Source organism: Lonchura striata, chromosome 18 (genome assembly GCF_050655825.1).
Source record: "Lonchura striata isolate lonStrDom1 chromosome 18, ASM5065582v1, whole genome shotgun sequence".
Taxonomy (NCBI): Eukaryota; Metazoa; Chordata; class Aves; order Passeriformes; family Estrildidae; genus Lonchura; species Lonchura striata.
The window spans coordinates 14,224,003-14,243,393 of record NC_140720.1 but is presented as its reverse complement, the minus strand read 5'-3'; the positions used below and the strand labels follow the sequence as shown (position 1 = coordinate 14,243,393).

Sequence of the window (19,391 nt, the reverse complement as noted above, 5' to 3'; positions counted from 1 at the left end):
TAACAGTGACTCCTCTCTTATTACTCGTTTTATTTTTCAGTCCACGTTCGTCACGTAACAACAACCAGACCCCCTGGCTCGTCCTGTGCTGCCCAAAGGACAGATGACAGACGGTGCTCCCTGCTCTGACATGCACAACACAGAAAAATCCCAAGGGCCACTGACAGTCCCACTGGGGATTTTCCTTGGCACACAAAGGTTAGTGATCCTGAGTCAGAATATGAGGGGGAAAAGGGCAAATTACTTTCTCTCCCCCCATCAAAATAGAGTTTTCAATTCAGCATGAGCAGATCTTTAAAATACTATAAATGAGTTTTTTCCAAATCTGAATTAAATAGGAACCGCCACAAACATTTTAAGTGCTAAATCAAATGTAGCTTAATTTCATAAAGAAAACATGACATAAGCATCTGTTCTGAAGCAAAAAATATAATAAAGCAGAAAATGTGGGCATTGTAGTGTTAACATTTCAGGTTACCTGCTGCATCCAGCTCTAGGCATAGAGACAGATTTGAAAACTGGCATCTATCTGAAACCTCTAAAAAGCTCACTCACAAGTCTCATGGATTGAGGAAGCTGAAATCTTGCACAGCACACATAATGTGGAAAGGCAGAAAAGAGATGGAAGCATTGAATAAAGCAGCTTTATTTATTTTAAAACTAAACCATAGCTAAGCCCACACGGGGGAAAGCCTGTTTATCCCCTTTTCATTTTCTGCACTACGACATTCAAACGTCGTTCCTTCCCTCTGATGCTGAAAGCTTTCAAATGCATTAAGAAAACAAGCAAAAATAAACAAGATTTTTCATTATTAGTAGAGATTCCACTAAATGCTACCTCTCTGACACAAAAGCAGCAGTAGAAAACACCAAATCATTGCATTTTTCTGCTCAGTGCAACATATCTTTACAAGCAGCTCGCTGCGAAGACGCCATTTTATCAAACCTGAAACGCAGCCAAAAGCTCAGGACGCTGTGCTGCTGCTCTCTCGCTGAAATGTTATGTAATAAATTGATTTAACAGAAGCAGATGCTATTTTCTCAGGGTTAGGGTTACTTTCTCTCTTTTTTTGGCTCTAAAAAAGGGCTGATGGGTAATAAAATACCTGAAGAAAGGAGCCGCCCAACCATCCTAGGAGACGCTACATTGTGTGCAGAGCTGTTTCTACTCCTGCCTCTACGTTCTCCAGGGCTCCCGGCTTCAATATGTCGGCTGTGTACAGTGTAAGCCTCATCCTGTAGAGCTGCCAAGAAAATCTCTCTGTGCGAGCGCGCGCCCAGACAACCTGCGAGCTCGGCCGGGCCTCGGCTGCACTGGCTATGGAAATGCCCTTTCCACGCACAGCCCTCCTCCCCCTTCCCCGAGCTCCGCTCCCCGGCTCTAGGTGAAGGTATCAACAGAGCAGGATTTTTAAGCTTTGATTATCTAATTGCAGCTGACACTAAACCGATCTTCCTTCCTCTTTAAATTCTTTCAACTGTCACAAAACATTTTCACTTCGGGACCCAGCTACAATTAGTGCCCGTAGCTGCTTTTCTGCCGCTTTTGAAAGTCAGCCAAGAGAAGAACGCGGGCGCTGCCCAACGCCTGCCCCAGCTCCTGCCTCCTGCCTGGCGTCCTCCTCCTTCCTCCTGCCCCAGCTCCTGCCCAGTGTCCTCCTCCTTCTCCTGCCCAGTGCCTTCCTCCTTTTTCCAGCCCCATCTGTGCCTCCTGCCCAGTGCCTTCCTCCTTTTTCCAGCCCCAGCTCCTGCCTCTTGCCCAGTGTCCTCCTCTGTCTCCCAGCCCCATCTCCTGCCTCTTTCCCAGTGCCTTCCTCCTTTCCCCAGCCCCATCTGTGCCTCCTGCCCAGTGCCTTCCTCTCTCTCCCAGCCCCATCTCCTGCCCATCACCCTCCTCCTCCCTGCTCCAGGACCAGCTCCTGCCTCACCATTCTCCTCCCTGCCCCGGCTCTTTCCTGTGCCAAGCGTCCTCTCCCCTGCCCCAGCTCCCGCCCGCCGCCCTCCTCCCTGCCCCAGCGGCAGCTCCCAAGTCCCAGATGTACCCTGGACTGCTGCCAAGCCCTTAATGACTTCCCTGCCTCTATCTAAACCAGCTCTAAGTGGCAAATGCGAGCGCATTAATCAGCAGCGCAGTTGTTTATAGAGGCAGGGAAGAGCTGCCCGAACAATGCGGCAGCGGCGGGCGCTGGCACGGCGGCACCGACCATCTTGGAACACCCTGGGCTGGGAGCTCGGCTCCCTCCAAGGCACGGGAACACGCAGAGTGAGCAGAATGGGGTCAGCTTTACATTTTTAGGGCCTAGAGATCATCATAAATGCCAAGATTGCACGCAGAGGGCTTTTATCAGTGCCCACATGGAAATCTCGAAGGCAAACTTCCCAGCATGTCCAATGCACTCCTTTACGATTATCTCCCCTCCTACCTGCCCCAAATACATATTAATGATGTGGTAAATGGGGCATGTTTCAACTTTGCTGTTTCAGTTCCTGCAAGTGTTGCCCCTCTCTCCTGGATCTCTCCACGATGGCTCTTTAAAGCTTTGGCCACACTCTCAGGGTCGCTGCCGCTTCACCACCAAGGTACAATCGCTGCTGCTATTCTTGGCTCGAGAACTGCTCCACTGCACTCCTGAAAATAGTTGGTTTCCTCCTGAAGACATTTATTTTCTGTTTCTCTGTGATAGTCTCTGAATACCGGTCGGGTTCAACCTCATTTCAGAAACAACAGATAAATGGAAATCAAATCTATTTGGTTTTGTTTCTATTCAGAAAATTATTTCAAATGCACCCAGGAACTAGGCTTGAGAGCCAATTTTGCAAGAACAGTTTTAAGTGGACCTATTGTTGTGGTATATTACATTCCTTTTAAACTAACTATACATGATGGAAATTTCCATTAGTTAAAATGATACATCAAAACTGGGCTCCTTGTATTTTTCCTATAAATAACACAAACTTCCTATAATCAACTTCAATTTATGAAGGCAAGTACTTACATAGAGCACCTATTGAAGTTGACTGTTTTTGCCAGTCAGGGTACACAGAAAGAGGCAAAGAAGAACCCCAAGAAATGAGTCAGAGTCCATTAAAAAGCTTGGGAGCAAAATGAAGTGCAGCTTCCAACTAACTGTGCTGGCAGAGCTCATCAGTTCCCTTCCTATCTTGGACCAAGTTTGATGGGGAATGTGCCTCATAAATTTGAAATTTTTAATTATTAATACCTGAAGACTAAAAATGGAGATTTGAGAGGCGATGCAGCCTGCTCACCTGGTCAAAGGAACTCTTCCTGATACACACAAGGTGACATTATCCCAACCCAGCAAGGAAGGCCTCCAGCAATGGAGCCTGCACATTCCCAAGTGCTCTATCTCACTTCTCAAGATCACTTTCCTACCAGCAGGATTTTCCTAATGTCCACCCTCAACCATCCTTGTTGAAATTTTAGCCCATAATTTCTTATCTGATCCATCACAGGTACACAGAAGGCATCATTTCCTTCCCTGCAGCAGCCATTTAGGTATCCCTGCATTTATAAATCCAATCTTCTTTTCACTCAGGAACTCTGATTCCTTCCTTCTTTGCAAGGCTTTTCTCCAAGATCTCTACCAATTCCTGTTGCATTCCTGCCTCTATCCCCCAGTCACTGTTCTTTTTTTAACACATTAATCAAATTTACCCCGTGACCAACCCCGTTTTTGCACTGTGAGACCCACACATCTGTATTTGGGTACAGAGCTGCTCTGGCCAAAATAAAGGAATTTTCATATTTCTTTATTTCTTACCCAATTACACAGTAGTGTCACCACCATTCCACACTGTAATTTTGCCTTTCTATTCCTTAGCACTTTTCTCCGGTTGGTCTAGATCTAAAATTTATTGAAGGCTGTTGTTTAACTAACCCCTTTGGCATAACCTGCTCTCCACAAACCCCAGTGACTCTGCATTTCTCTCCAGAAAAGTTCAACATGCACAAAAATGGTTGCTTTGGGGTTTTTTTCCCCTTGGGTCATTCTAACAGTTACTCTGACTGATTTACAATTCCTTGGTTCTAACTTTCTCAGCTCTTAACATTGGTTGCCTTTTTTTCTCTTTTGTAGTTTTCATACTCTTCAAGTGACCACATTGCTGCAATCCATCCTCTGCTTAGTCTGCTACATGATGAAGGATGCACATGATGCCACATCATTATTTCCAGACAACTGGAAACTCTTATTTCCTGAAGTCTCTAACTCACTGCAGCTTTAGTTCTAAGTTTAGAGATGGAAGGGAAAGGTATTTAAAGTATTCCTCATGCCACCCATCAGTGGTTCCCTCTGTCCCACTGACCTTGCTTTTACTACTGACCCACTTATGAAAAAGTTAGCTTTTTGTTCTTTGGTGTTTCTTTTCCTCAAAACTGCTACTAATGTCATTATTTCTTTCTAGTAGCATTGTATATAATTCCTGAGCTGTAAAAATTCAGATTTCCTGTAGTTTTCACATGACAGCATCTGGGACTTTCTCTTCTTCCCCAGGACTGAACTCCTACCCATCCCTGGTCACTTTGACCTTAGCTGTGTTGTACCTTTTATTTCTCCACCATCAGGATGGGCCCTGCTACTTGGTCTCTTCACATACTTTGTCACAAACTGGCACCTGCACATTTGACCACCTTGCCAGGCTGTTTCCTGACCTTTCCATCCTCACAGACACCTGGGCAGGTCCTGTGCCTGTCCCACAGTGAAGCTGGGAGATGCAGCTCTGCAGCTCCTGCAGCAGAAGCAGCCACTTTGGAGCCATCAAGCCCCACTCTTTCAAAGTGAGGACAGCAAAACTACAAAAGCACCTCAGTTATTTATCCTTCCACAGAATCCTATTTTTTCTTTCTCCCTGTGCAAAATTCTAATCACTGTCAAAGAGATTTGAAGCAGCAGATTTATTTTTCATGCTCTGCTGCCTGATGTCAGATAACATTCACAATACAGAAAAATTCGTTCCAAAGATTAGTTTACTGATGAGTTTTTACCATAATTTTTCATTCCTAATACCTGTATTTGGGCTACACAGAGATTGCCACTTCCTTGTGTTCAAAGCATTATAAGGAGTTTCTGAAATTTTTAATGGGAGACAAAACTCTAAACTAGCTGAGACTCATTTCCCACAACTTTCCTGTCACTGCAGTTCAGAAAATGTTCCTCACCCAGGAGACAGAACCATGGGTGAGATCCCTTCTCTGTGTTATCTGATACATTTATGGCCTCGTGTGATGTTTTAACTTCCTTTTTTCTAAACCTACACCTGGCACCAGTGACCTTTGGGAACACTGCCTGATTTCCAGGGCCACAGATCACACATCAAATGCTACCAAATGCTGAGCAAAGCCCTGAGAAACAACACATGAAGACAGAAACACAATCACCTCCAATCACCTGAACATCCCCTTGCAGCACTAATTGAGTGAGACTTGTGGCAAAAAACGTAAACAAGCCAAATTCTTGATTCTGGTAATTTTTCAAATTTCTGGTAATTTTTCAAATTTTTCAAATAACCAGAAATTGCCAAATTCTGGTAATTTCCCCCATGTTTTGATCCCAGTAGTAGGAAAACTTTAGTGTTGTTTATTGAAGGATTTGAAGAGCAAATTCCTGTGTTCCCAAAGGAACATCTCCATGTTGCTTTCTTCATTTGAGATCAACAGCCTTGACACCATGAAGCACATCATTCAGATTATTATGGAGAGCTTTTTTTGCAAAATGTATTTTCTATATAAAGTGTGAAATTATATACATAGGAAGTGTGCAAACACAATGAATGAATATTACCTAATTTCTACTTTAAAGCTTTTAATGTTTTAACTATTACATATTAAAAACTCTGCTCTGGGAAATCCAGAATAAATCCATTTTAAAAGTCTCTTGTTTTAATTGTGCAACTATCCAACTAAAAGCAAAAACAAAGTAATGTTTTGCCAACAAAGATATACTGCTAATGGAATTGCAGAATATGAGCCCAAAGAGGTGAAGTTCAGCAAATCATTTCCATAAAAGCACTTTTCACATGTGCTTTGTTTGTCAAAGCTCAGCCTATTTGCAATGCCTCCAGGAGATCAAGCTAAATCTTATTTCAAACTTTTGAAATCAAATTTTATTAATACATTTCAGAACTGCTTTGGCACGTGCATGCCTTACCTACAGCCATCACAAATTACAATGAGCTGAACTGCTCAAGCTGAAATCTTCAAGCATGGTTTTAGCAGAAAGGTCTCTGTAACTTTGCTGGATCTGATGAAACAACTGTATGTCAAAGCTTATCAGTGTTTTCCAACTATATTGACTGAAGGCATGAGAATCTCTCTCTAAAACTTTTCTCCAAATTTGACTTTACAACCATATAAAACTCTGAGGGAATTCTGAAGTAACTGCAGTTAAGGGATTGGATGTTTGGAATTAATATTGTCAGACATGATTTTAAAAGTGATCAGCATATTTGAATCTTGCTTCCTAAAAAATTATCAAAATGAAAGTTAAGACAAAGAGATGATAAGAAGAGGACCTGTCACAGAAGAGCACTCAGCAACTTCCAGCTGCCCACTTCAGGGTGCACACCACACCATGCCATGAGCACAAATCTCTCAACTGCAGCTACAGAAATCTCCAAACACAAAATAAACCTTCCAGCTCCAGAGAAAAGAAGAAAAAAGTTCAGCACAAAATCTGACATCAGCCCACACATGGAAAATAAATCTCTGTTTCTAACTGCTGTCAAATTTTCACTTCACAACAAACAACAGATAGAACAAATTAAGAGTGTAACTCGAGTTACCACAACACTGGTGTGTTTACTCATTCTGATTTACTGCAGGAGTTACTCGCTCTCGTTTCTTTCTGGACTTTGGAAGCAGATAATATGGATCTGTTCTGCAAATTACTCTACTTGCCAATAAAAAGATGGGCACAAGTTCCACCCTGACTCCTGCAGGACGTGTTAGGGTGATTTTGAGTTGACAGATGGTGGTTTCACATTGCTGAATTTCAGGAAAATCAAAGATTACTTCTTTTGATCTCTGTTCTAATAATCATCAAACACACTGGTTGCCTGGAGACTCCTATATAAAATTCATCATTTGTAAAGAAACTAAGAAATCTCTAGCAATTGTTCTTTTTAATATCCCATGGTAGCTTCCAGAAATTATCCAAATTCTTTTAGATCAGGTGGCAAAGGATCATTCCAATAATTCAATTAATAGGAAAATGCCTCGCTCCTTAATGAGGGAAGTTAACTACTCACCTGTTTAGTGGAGTTAGATGACAAAACGGGGAGAGAAGATAAAGAGTCACAACTTTAAAAATAACAAACTAGACTAGATAACACAATACTGCTCATAAATTAGAGATACAGCTTTCCTTCAGTGTAATCCTGGAAAGGATTACAGAGGGGGCAGGTCAAGAACAAGCTCTGTAGCTCAAGACAGACATTCCAGACAAATAACCATTCTACTCCAAAGTACTTCAGAAAACAGTTCCATAATTGTTAACAATGAATAAAAGGCTGTTTTCAAGGGGTACGATTTCTAAAATATTCTATGCAATTTGAAATGTTTTCATTTCATAACAGTTTTTCTGGTTAATGTTTTAGAGATTACCCTAGGAGAGAAACAAAAAATCCCTACTCCCTCCACTTCACAGGTGATAAACCTGACAAAGAATATATTAGTGGCCATTAATTCCCACTTGCCTTACATTGGCAGAGCATCCTTTTTAATTCATGACATTGCAGTTAAGTTCTCGTAAGTGTTTTGGATAGGCTGAGGCAGTAGTTAACAGGGGCTGCTGATAAGAGAATAAAAAGATAAAATAATGTGATTTTTAGAGTGGAGAGACTGCCAATGACTCTCTAACTCTCCTTGTACCTGTGTAGTTATAAATAAGGCCTGAAAGGAGTGTGAAGGCATCATTACAAATTAACTCTGAAGGGATATGATGCTGTAAGAAGAAATGCTACAGACATGAACTCACATCAAGCATCTTCTGGATACAAGGTGCTCATGTAGGGCAATCCTGACTCTTTGATTACACCAGATCAGCAATAAAATGTGTTGCTGTGGTTCATGATGAGCCTAGAGAAGCCAGCCCAGATCTGAGGGGCTCTGGGCAGGGCAGGACAGGGAGAGAACCCTGAGCACAGCTGCATCACTGCCTTCACACCCTGGGGATGTCCAACAATTCTCCTGGCAGGGATCCCTCTCCCACACTTCAGGTGCTGCTCAGGCAGACAAAATTCCTCTTCCCATGTGGCTCAAGTACCTACACCAACTCTTCTGGACAGGTTAGATTTTTTTTTTTTTTGTGGTTTTTTTTTGTTCCTTCCCATCATTTCCCTGGAGAACTTTTACCTGCAAAGACTCTTCAGTAAGTGAAATACCGAGGGAGCCAGAGACAGACATTTAAAGGAAAACAGTTCCTACTGATGCTAAGAGGAGGATGGCAAAAAAACTTGTTTCAATAAACTATTTCTTAGTGAGAATTCTCCTGTTTAAAATTATTAATTTTCATATTCACAAAAACATACCAGCCTACCAGTTTGAGTAAGATTTCTGGTAAAATTCTCATGCTTACAGGATATAGAATTCCCTAATTTTTTTTCTTAAATCTAACAGTCATTCAAATCCCAACAGCTGAAATGGAAAGGCTTTGGCCTTCCCTGGGTACTCTTTCTACTTCTTTGCTCTTTATGCTAGACAAGATGAAAACACAAGCCTGTATGAGAGACTGAGTAAGACTGTGGATATGTGCAATTCATGGCTACAAAGGTCTCTCAGGAGAGAGACCCTCCTCCCTTGGCCTCCCAGGGCAGCCAGGCACAGAGCTGCTGGCGTTAAAAGCTGAGGTGAACATTTATTTTTCCCCCCTGTGCCTTCAGTCGGTAAATGAGCTGATGCTCCACCTGCTGGAAAGAATTACGTGAGCTCCAGAGTTCAGCAAGTTCTTTCTGTGTGGAAAAGGCCATCACTGAAATCTCCAAACACCACCTTGTGTCAGCAGACAAAAAGGTAGCCAAGGTTTAGCTCGTTTAAAATCCTGTTCCAAGGGGTCTGTTCAGTGTGCAGGGCCTGTGGTGCTTTTGAAACCTTTTGTTTTGACTTTACAGAGTAAAGAGCAACAGGACAATTGTGACTCCATGGACAAACTGCTACTGAGCAATTAAAATTGCAGCTTTAGATTTGTAATGAGGAAGAAATTATTTACTCAGAGAGCAGTAAGGCCAGAGGAGGCCATGGAAATGCTCCAAGGGCTGGAGACCCTCTGCTCTGGAGCCAGGCTGGGAGAGCTGGGGGTGCTCACCTGGAGAAGGAGAAGGCTCCAGGGGGACCTCAGAGCCCCTTCCAGAGCCTGAAGGGGCTCCAAGAGAGTGGGAGGGGGACTTGGGACAAGGGATGGAGGGACAGGACACAGGGGATGGCTGTAAGCTGAAGAAGGGTAGGTTTAGATGAAATATTAGGAAGAAATTCTCCAGTTTAAAGGTGATGAGACACTGGTTGAACAGGGCTTGGAGCAACCTGGTCTGGTGGAAGGTGTCCAGGGAGCAGGGGGTGGAATGACATGAGCTTTAAGGTTACTTCAGCCCAAACCATTCCATGATTATGATGCTAAGGAACACTTTCACAAAGAGTTTGATCTGGGTTAACTTGTTTAGGGCAATAATATAAAATGAAGCTGAAAAGCTGCTGCACTGTTTCTTTTCCTCTCATTTCTACTAACCTTTAATGTCCTCTGAATTTTTCCAATGGTAACATAAAAGAAGCAAAAAAAAAAAAAAAACAAACCCTGAATGAATTCAGCAGTGTAAAACATCTGCTGAGGGTTGCCCATACTACATATATAGCAAGTTAAAATAGGAATTGGGAACAAAATAAAGCCTCAAGGTAGAAATGCATCTGGCAAGATCAAAGTCAGACAGCTCATACCACACTCTTACAAGGAAAGTTCTTTTATGAGTTATGTTATGATTTACAGTGGCCTTTGTTTCATTAAACTCAAACACAGATGCTTCATATACATCTACAAGGATGCCTGGAAGAAAGCTCCTGACCCTCAGGCAGCCTGAGCCACTGCAGTTGGCTGCTCTGTGTGTCTCACATAAATAATGATGGGAGGGGCAGCTCCAATCTCTGCTCCCCAGGACCTGAGGGAATGGCAGGAGCTGTGCCAGGGGAGGTTTGGGCTGGATTTAGGGAAAGATTCTTCCCCCCGAGGGTGCTGGCACTGCCCAGGCTCCCCAGGGAATGGGCACGGCCCCGAGGCTGCCAGGAATGCCCAGGTGGGGTTGTTGGGGGGTCTGTGCAGGGAGAGGGACTGGACTGGGAGATCCTTGTGGGCTCCTTCCAGCTCAGAATGCTATGATTTCTATGCTACCAGAGGTCTGAAAATAAAATAATAAACATATCTTTGACACAGAACATTAGTCTGACAGTTAACAAACATTTCCCAATCCAGAAGAAGCCAAGAATGTCAGAACCATCCCTGATAAATTGGGATTTGCAAGGAAGATTGCTGCCAGAAAAGTTAGAGAACTGCTGGGAAATGATTGCTTTCCATCTCACTAAAGCCAAATACTTAAGAATACAGAAGCAGAACCTCTTCCCTTCCTAAAAAAGAACCACTTTAATAAATAATAAATTGTTTCATTTTGTCTGTTCAGTTTTAGGTTTCTCGGGAGTAGCTGAATGATACTTTTAAATGTATTTCGATAACCATAGAAGCTGTAATTTCAGAGACAGATTATTCTCTTATCTAACTAAAACTTCTAAGGACAACACCAAAGAATTTTCTCTGTTGTAGTTCTGCTCAGCAGCAAAAATAGTGAAAGATTCACTAATGCCCAAAGGGAAAGACTGCAGACAGTTCAGATCCAAATTTTGTGATGTTTGACAGTGCTAATGAGTGATAATGAGCAACACTTGAGATCACACAGAAATGACTAATATTCAAGATATCAAACCCCTCCTTTATGATTTAGTCCAGATCACTTTTTAAAGCCATGGATAACTGCATGCCAGAGCAGTCCCTGCTTTGCCTGACATCCACACAAAGCAGAGATGGAAATGGGGATGTGCACCACTGAGCCCATCTCCACTGCAAAGCTCACACCATCTCTAGCACAGAAGGGCAAATAAGAAGAGAGCTGCTTATTTCCCATCAGCAGCTTCAGGAAAATGAAGTTAGCTAAGAGAGTGATTCATCAGTATCCTAAACCCAACAGCCAAAGAAAGGTCTGTGTGTCTGTGTGAGCACTGTGTCCAGCTCTAGGGCTCTCAACAGCAGAAGATGGAGAGCAGGGGAGAGGCCAGCAGGAGAGAGCCCAGAGGAGCCATGGAGATGCTCCAGGGCTGGAGTTCCTCTGCTCTGGAGCCAGGCTGGCAGAGCTGGGGGTGCTCACCTGGAGAGGAGAAACTCATGGAGAGCTGAGCCCTGCCAGGGCCTGAAGGGGCTCCAGGAGAATTGCAGAGGGACTGGGGATGGAGGGAATGGCTTCTCACTGGCACAGGGCAGCATTCAATGGGATATTTGGATTAAATTCTTCCCTGGGAGGGTGGGCAGGCCCTGACTCAGGTGCCCAGAGCAGCTGTGGCTGCCCCTGGATCCCTGGAAGTGTCCAAGGCCAGGCTGGATGAGGTTTGGAGCAGCCTGGGACAGTGGGATGTGTCCTGCCCATGGCAGGGGGCTGGAAATAGATGCTCCCTACTGTCCCTTCCAACTCAAACTATTCTGTGACCTGCAAAGGACAGAATGAAGTGGTAGAAAGGCCTAAGACACTAAATTACTTTTCCCAAAGTATTCTTTTCCTAAGGTGAAAATAGTAATTGAGGGCATAAACAAGCAAAGGCATAAAAATGTTGCAACAACAGAATGTAAGTGAAGTTACTATTCCTAATTTACAAACTTGCAAAATACTGTTCAAGGAGCATTAAAATTATCAGAATGATAGATATAACTTGTAAATACCCATATTATCAATGTTTCTGTAAGAATCATTGCTAAATATTTACACTTTCTGAAGATCCATTATAGCTACCAAAGAAACAAGAGGGAAAAAAACCAAACTGGAGAAATACCCCACAACAACAATAAAATCTTTTACGAGTGGATGCCAGAAATGGCACATTGTGCCAGAATGAGCATATAACCAAGGATTATGAGTAATCCTCAAATATGAGGATGTATGAGTAAGAATACGAGTAACAGGAAGGGATTGAAATTCGAAAACTGAATTTTAAAATTGCATTTTAAATGGAATTTTAAAATGGCATTTGAAACAGGATTTGAAAATGGCATCTGAAACAGAATTTGAAAGTGGCATTTGAAATGGAATTTGAAAATGGCATTTGAAATGGAATTTGAAAATGGCATTTGAAATGGAATTTTAAAATTGCATTTGAAAACAGAATTTTAGAATGGTATTTGATACGGAATTTTTAAATGGCATTTGAAAACAGAATTTTAAAATGGCATTTGAAACTGAATTTTAAAATTGCATTTGAAAACAGAATTTTACAGTGGTATTTGATACGGAATTTTTAAATGGCATTTGAAATGGAATTTTAAAATGGTATTTGAAATGGAATTTTAAAATGGTATTTTAAATGGAATTTTAAAATGGTATTTTAAATGGAATTTTAAAATGGTATTTTAAATGGAATTTTAAAATGGTGTTTGATATGGAATTTGAAAATGGCATTTGAAACGGAATTTGAAAATGGCATTTGAAACGGAATTTGAAAATGGCATTTTAAACAGAATTTGAAAATGGCATTTGAAACGGAATTTGAAAATGGCATTTGAAACGGAATTTGAAAATGGCATTTGAAACGGAATTTGAAAACGGCATTTGAAACAGAATTTGAAAATGGCGTTTGAAATGGAATTTTACCATGGGATTTGAAACGGAATTTTCAAATGGCATTTGAAAACAGCATTTTACAATGGCACTTGGCACGGAAGGTGAAAACGGCATTTGCAAACAACGCTGACGGTGCAGGGGGCAGCTCTCACCTGGCTGCGCCTTGCCGGGATGCTGCTGCGCTGCTGCTCCCTGCTGAGGAGGAGGAGGAGGAGGAGGAGGAGGAGGAGGAGGAGGAGGGCTGGCTCCCGCGGCGGCCGTGCCCGGCGCCGGGCCGGGGGCACTGAGCGCCCCGGCGGGCAGCGGCTGCCCCCGCTTTAGGAGCTGCTTCTGCTCCTGCTGGCGGAAGCGGGGAGGCACCTCTCGGGGCAGGTATCGGGACGCCGCCGGCTGCTGCCCGTTGGCAGACGCGCGCTTGCCATTGCTGCTGTTGGTGAGAGTGCTGGTGGAAGTACTGGTACCGGTACCGGCAGGTTGGGGCTGGCTTAAACTGGTCTTAATAGGTTCTGGCACTAGGAAAAAAGAAAATAATCGTCATTGGTTTAGGATCTGAAAAGCTATCAGGTTTTTGGTTTGGTTTTTTTTTTATTGTAATTGGTAAAGCGGTGTTTTGCAGCTACTGAAAAGTTGGCAGAGTGTGTTAGTTTTTGTGTAGGTTTATTTTCTGTGGTGGTACTGGAAGCTTTGACACCCTACTGAAACAAATCATCTGTATGGTTTAAAACAGGAGGGAGGACAAAAGAAAGCTTTGACAATTCAGTTTGGAAGAGTGCTCCTCCACTGCCTTTTTAGTTCAGCAGTCTTGAGGGCAACCTTGCCAATATTAACATCAAATCCCAGGGCCTACAGCCATGCAACACTTTCAGTCTTCTAATAAGCTCCCAAAAAAACAAGCTAAAACACTTGATCCACACTTTCAGTCTTCTAATAAGGTCCCAAAAAACCAAGCTAAAACACCTGATCCACCAGCTTATTCGGCACTGTCACAAACTTTGGGTTTCTTGTAGTCTTTATCCAAACCTTACCATCACTTAGGACATCTCAGCCACCAACATCTGCACTCCAGGCATGCATCTGATCCCTCCCACACTAACCCAGCCTGCAATGAGCCAGCCAGGCACACCTGGAATGTGCCTCCACACCTGGCACGAGTGACCCAGGGACAGGCAGGAGGGAGTGGGCACGGCGCTGGAGGATGGCAGCATCCAGGCAATGGAGCTCTGGCTCAGCTCACCTGGTGGCATCAGCTTCCAGAGCTCTTTGGTCACCCAGAGAAACTCTTTGAGCTCTTCTGGGATGAACAGAACCAAGCACTGCTCCAGCTCATCACAAGCCACGTCCAACAAGTGCAAAATTCCAGCTCATTCAGTCACAGAATATGCTGAGTGGGACAGGACACACAAGGATTGTCCCCCAAGGACTGGTCCCACACAGGACCCTCCCCAGGAGTCACACCTTGTGCCCAAAAAAGCTGTTCACATGTAGCTTGAACTCTGTCACAGCCACCACAAAGCCACACTCTGCCTCTCTCCAGGCTCTGACACACCTAGAAAACAGAACAACTTCTACAGCTGCAGCAGTGAACAGCACCAAGGGAACGCCAAGGGTGGGTTCAAAACAAGCTGGGACTTGAGCAAGCAAAAATATGCCAAAAAGTCTGGCAGAACCATCAGTGTTTCACTTCTCCAAGCTATTTGTTTTGTACGCCTAAGTAATATCACCTGTGATTCTGTCTGAATAAAAAAGGAAATATATATTTAAAAATTTGAAGTACTACTAATACCTGAAGAAGAGCAGAGAACAAACCTTCCTTATCTTTTCAAAATACACAATCACCTTTGGAAAAAACCAGTCTATCCTTATGTTCAAATTTTAAAAGTAGATATAAAGTATTGTGGTATGCAGAGTAATTATTTTCAAATACCAAATCTGCATATTCAACATACATGTGAAAACTATTCCATTTCCACAATACAAATAGAACATTCACCTGATAGAAAATAAGCCTGACTTCATTGTAAAGGGTTTGTTTTAGCTGCTATTTCTTCTGCTAGTGTTACAGCAACGTAAGCATTTACCTCTACTACCACTACCACCACAGAGATGCAAACATTTACAAACAGTGAGATCTGAAGGACTCGGGATTTCTGCAAAGTCATTTACCACAAGGTTCACCCAGAGCACTGCAGACACAGGCTGATCAACCCAAAATAACCCACCATGGCAGCCAGGGAGCTTCTCCAGCTTGGCTGACAGACCAGGCACACACCCCCTGGTGCCAGCAGATGAGAGGGAATGCCAGGGAAGAGGAGGAAAAGGACAAGAGAATGGAAATCACTCGCTGGCACGATGCCAGCAGAGCTGGGATTTGTCTGGCCCCAAGATTTTCATGAGGAATATTAATTAATTGGAAGCATATTTTAGAGAACAAGACAGGCAGATTTTTAAAATGTATTGTGTTCTCAGTATTGTGCATATATATAAAATATCTGATACTTCCAAAGAGGTGTGCATATAGATGTATTTGTTTTTTAAAAATCAGTAATCACTAGTCTATCACTAAGTCATAGAATAGACAACAATTTTCACTTTAATGTAAACTAGCAAAGGTGTTTCATCACAAAGGTGAGGCCAGAGAAACCCATTTTCCCAGTGTTAGACTCAATGTTCCCTCTACATATCTGAATCACAGATGAGAGAAATGAACAAAGAAAATAAGAATATCACTGTACTTAAGAATTAAAATATTTCTGCATATTCATGCTGCTGTTTTTTTCTCTAATCAACACAGCAAAGTAATGTTTATTTTGTATATCAAAATCTCTTTAAAGTGCACTTAAATGGAAGCTCTTGCAAGAATACTATGTCGACAAACCATGGTAGCTGGAAAAGAACTGTTTAATTACACCAATGACAGGGAATAAAGCAACAAGAGTGAACAACATCACACGAATGGGATTGAGCCCTAAATTCCAGCTTCATACCAGACTGGAATTCAGACTTCAAACACAGCAACAATACTTAGAGAATATATATTACAAAGACAATACAACTGTGTTCTGAAAGCCATCCTCAGCAATGTTTAACCAGCAATTTTCACTCGATATGCACTGTGAGAAATACCAAATGTTCCTAAAGTGTCTGTCCTGGCCGTCCTAATTCTGAACTGACACTGGCAATAACATCTTTATAAAGCCTTGAGCCATTCCCCTGCCTGCAGGGCTGCACCCCTGCCACCGTGGGTGCCCCTTGCAGAACCCACCAAGGTTGCAGAGCCCACCAAGGGTTTTCCCCACTGTGGGCACTGTGAGCCTCTCCCACTGGGAGCTCTGCTTGAATCAGCCCCAAGGGCTGAGCTGCCAACCTGCAGAGAGCCCTGGCAGCCCCAGGAGCAGCCTGCCCACCCTTCCACCTGCAAGGAATCCACTGTCACTGCTAATGGCATGTGGGCAGCTGCTGGAAAGCCAGGAATGAAGCACAGAATTTAGCCATTTTATGGTTAAATTTGCCATTTTAGCTGTTTAATGGCTAAATTTGCCTGCATGCAAAAAATGTTGTTTAAATCGTGTGGGGGAAAGGATTTAACACCCAGTGGTTTTCATAACCAGCACGTGATTAAAGAGCTAAAGCGAAAACATTTAAGTGGAAAGGCTCTTGCAAAAATACAATTAAAGGCGTAAAATGAAAGCCTTGAGATTGCTTGCTCTTAAGATGTTTGTGATGGGTATCTGCTTACTCTCCATTCCAAGCTGTACACACACTAAACAATGAGCTTGCTTGTAATAATTATCAGTACTTAATGGTATCTAAACTTCTTAATCCAATTTTACCCAAACAAATCCAATAATTACTCCATATGCTTTTTGATGATTACAATCTCGGGAATCCCAACTGCATAAAAAAGTGTTACAAGCAATTGTAGGTGGATTTTATTAATATAATGAATAGGATCAGTCTAACAGATTTCAATTACAACAATAGCTTTTAAGTACATTTCTATGACATAAGGAAAGAACATGCATAAATGAAAGAAACTGGTTAAGCCACATAATACTGATTTATGGCAGCTTTTTCCTTTCATTCACCTCATTAACATTTCTCTGTATTTCAGAATCCCCCACTCCAGCTCTATAAAACTTGCATTTCTAAAGCCTTCGAGGACCAGACATTCCAGAAGAGAAACAGTTAAACCAGAAATGCATTCTTGGCTGCTACTGTGACAGGATTTATTTACAGCTTCTATTAAACACAGCAGCTCCATTACAAAGTGCTGGATGTGAGGAGAATTTTTGATTATACAATGCCAATGCCTCACTGCGTTAAACATATCATGCCAGTGTATTATTTTTTTCCTTCAGCAATTCGTTCAGGTCATTGTTTGATGGGTTTATGAATTCATTACAGGAAACAGATGGATCCCATAATTCAGAGCTATTCTCCCAGCCAATCATTTGGGCAATTTTTTTCCTCATCTTGCTCCCCCCTCCAAATCAACCTTAATGAAGCCACTTCCTCCACGGCCAGTTCCCTGCACACACACACACACACACACACACTGCAGCACATCACTGCTGCTTAAAGCTCCCTCCAAGCACTAAAGGCTTTCCAAATAAAGCTAAGCAGGAGCACAATCCCACGGACACCCCCTCCGAGGTCACACAGAGCACCAGGAACTTACCCAGGTCGGGTGAAGACAGCCACCAAACACAGCATTAGAGTGGGCAAAACCACAAGTCCTCGTTAGTGAGAAACCCATTTTTATTTGCTCACAGAAGTCTGTTGCAGGGAAAATATTCTTGCCTCCCCCCCACTCCCCCCCCAGTCTACTTTCAAAGGCTGAATTTTCATTTAGCAAATTACCTCCTTTGTCTCCTAAGTGCTGGGATTTGCTATCCACAGTGACATCTGCTGGCAACAGCAAAGGTGCTCAGAACTATTGCATAAAACCCACTTCTCATGTTTTTACACATAAAATGCCAAATTTTCTGCCTGGATCATCCCTTCCCCCAAAATCACAAACTTCTGGGGAGAAAAAAACTACAGTCTAATGCCAAGATAATCCCAGAATTTATAATAGCTTTAATAATGTAACCAGAAGCTGCTGTTTGACATCAAAGCCCTCATTGAGTGACACAAGTAAAAATACACGAGTTATTGTGGCTTTAGAACTTTGTCACCATTTATTTACAGAAATGCCTTGACCTTGGGCCAATTCCTGATGATGCCATTTATCTAATACCCAGAACAAATTGAAGTCTTTTCCTGGTTTAACTTCATTTTCACCCTCACAGCTGACCATGGTGCAGCTTCTTCTGCTTCCTCTTCCAGACATTTCCTCTCCACTTTCTTCTCTTGTCCTTTACAACATTTCCTTCCTTAGTCTTTCACCACCCCAGTTAAAAAATCTTATCTATAATCCACTTCTCCTGACAGACTTCTCACTTCTATCAACTTAGACCTTCTACACAGACCTTGATTTTTTTTTTTTTTTCTAGGTAACTGGAAATCAGAGTAGGCATTAACAGAAAGCTGCAAAGTTCATGGAAAACTTCTAGATCAGTTATTGGAATTTCTCAACAATAGATGGTCTTATGTTCTTAACTGCTGGCTTTATGCAAAGTATGAAATAGAGAAGCATTGGGGACTTCATTCCCCACCTCTACTTTAAAGTAATGTACCCATAAATCCAGCTGACCCCAGACACTCCTTTGCTCCTCCCTCCTCTCACACCCTGTCGTTCACCTCAGTTCAAACAAGTTCTGTCTGTTTGCTCCCATTTCCCACCCATGTCCCACCAGCCAAAGCTCTGTGCATCTTAACGATGTAATGGCTGCTGAAATGACACTCTTACTTGATATTGTCATAAGCAAAGTGGGGAAATGGGAGCAAAATGTGAAATTGGTTGAAATGTTCTCTGGGAGAATCAATGGCTTGCTGTCAAAACAGAATACGTTTCAGGAGAGATTCCACGGGGACTTGATCCGAGCCTACGCTGTTCAATATTTCCTTAACAGCTGGATGATGGACTAGAGAATATCCTTATTAAATCTGCAAATGACACCAAGATGGGAGAAGGAAGATGGGGGTGGTCAGATCGCTGTGTGACAGGATCAGAGCTCAGCAGTGAGGAACTGGAGAAGCAATGTGACAAAACTACAATTCAGTAAGGAAAATCACGTCATTAGCGGGAGGAATTAAATGCAGAATAGCAAACATCTCGCCCCACAGCAGTTCTGCAGAAAAAGAAGCAATGTTTTAGCAGATCATAAACCAAAGAGGAGGAAAAGATAATAAGAAGATTGTAAAAAGCCAGTTGGTGGAATGGGATAAACACCAAGCAACCCATCTACTCAAGCCTGGCATCACAAAGCCTTCCCTGTCTGCTCCCACAGCTGAGCATCTCTCTTCCACATGGAGCTGGACCACCTGAAAAGGGCACAAAGGAAATGGGAATCTGGAAAAGGGAACTACCACAGCAGGCAGAGGTAAGGGAGCAGTCAGTCTACAAGACACTG

General features: G+C 42.7%; 1 protein-coding gene across 15 annotated transcripts in view; it reads right to left on the bottom strand.

Annotated features, from left to right (window-relative positions):
- TNRC6C (trinucleotide repeat containing adaptor 6C) overlaps window positions 1-19,391 on the bottom strand; it is a 96,173-nt gene that overhangs the window by 40,122 nt on the left and 36,660 nt on the right. For 13 of the 15 annotated variants that reach the window (XM_021535800.4, XM_021535805.4, XM_021535803.4 and 10 more), the window contains exon 4: window positions 13,029-13,388. The exons of 1 other annotated variant lie outside the window; for it this stretch is intronic. In XM_021535800.4, coding sequence (XP_021391475.3) covers window positions 13,029-13,388 — 360 coding nt within the window. Of the gene's footprint in view, window positions 1-1,106; window positions 1,397-13,028; window positions 13,389-19,391 lie in introns of those variants that run through there. One more of the 15 variants, XM_021535810.4, reaches the window with a different exon arrangement.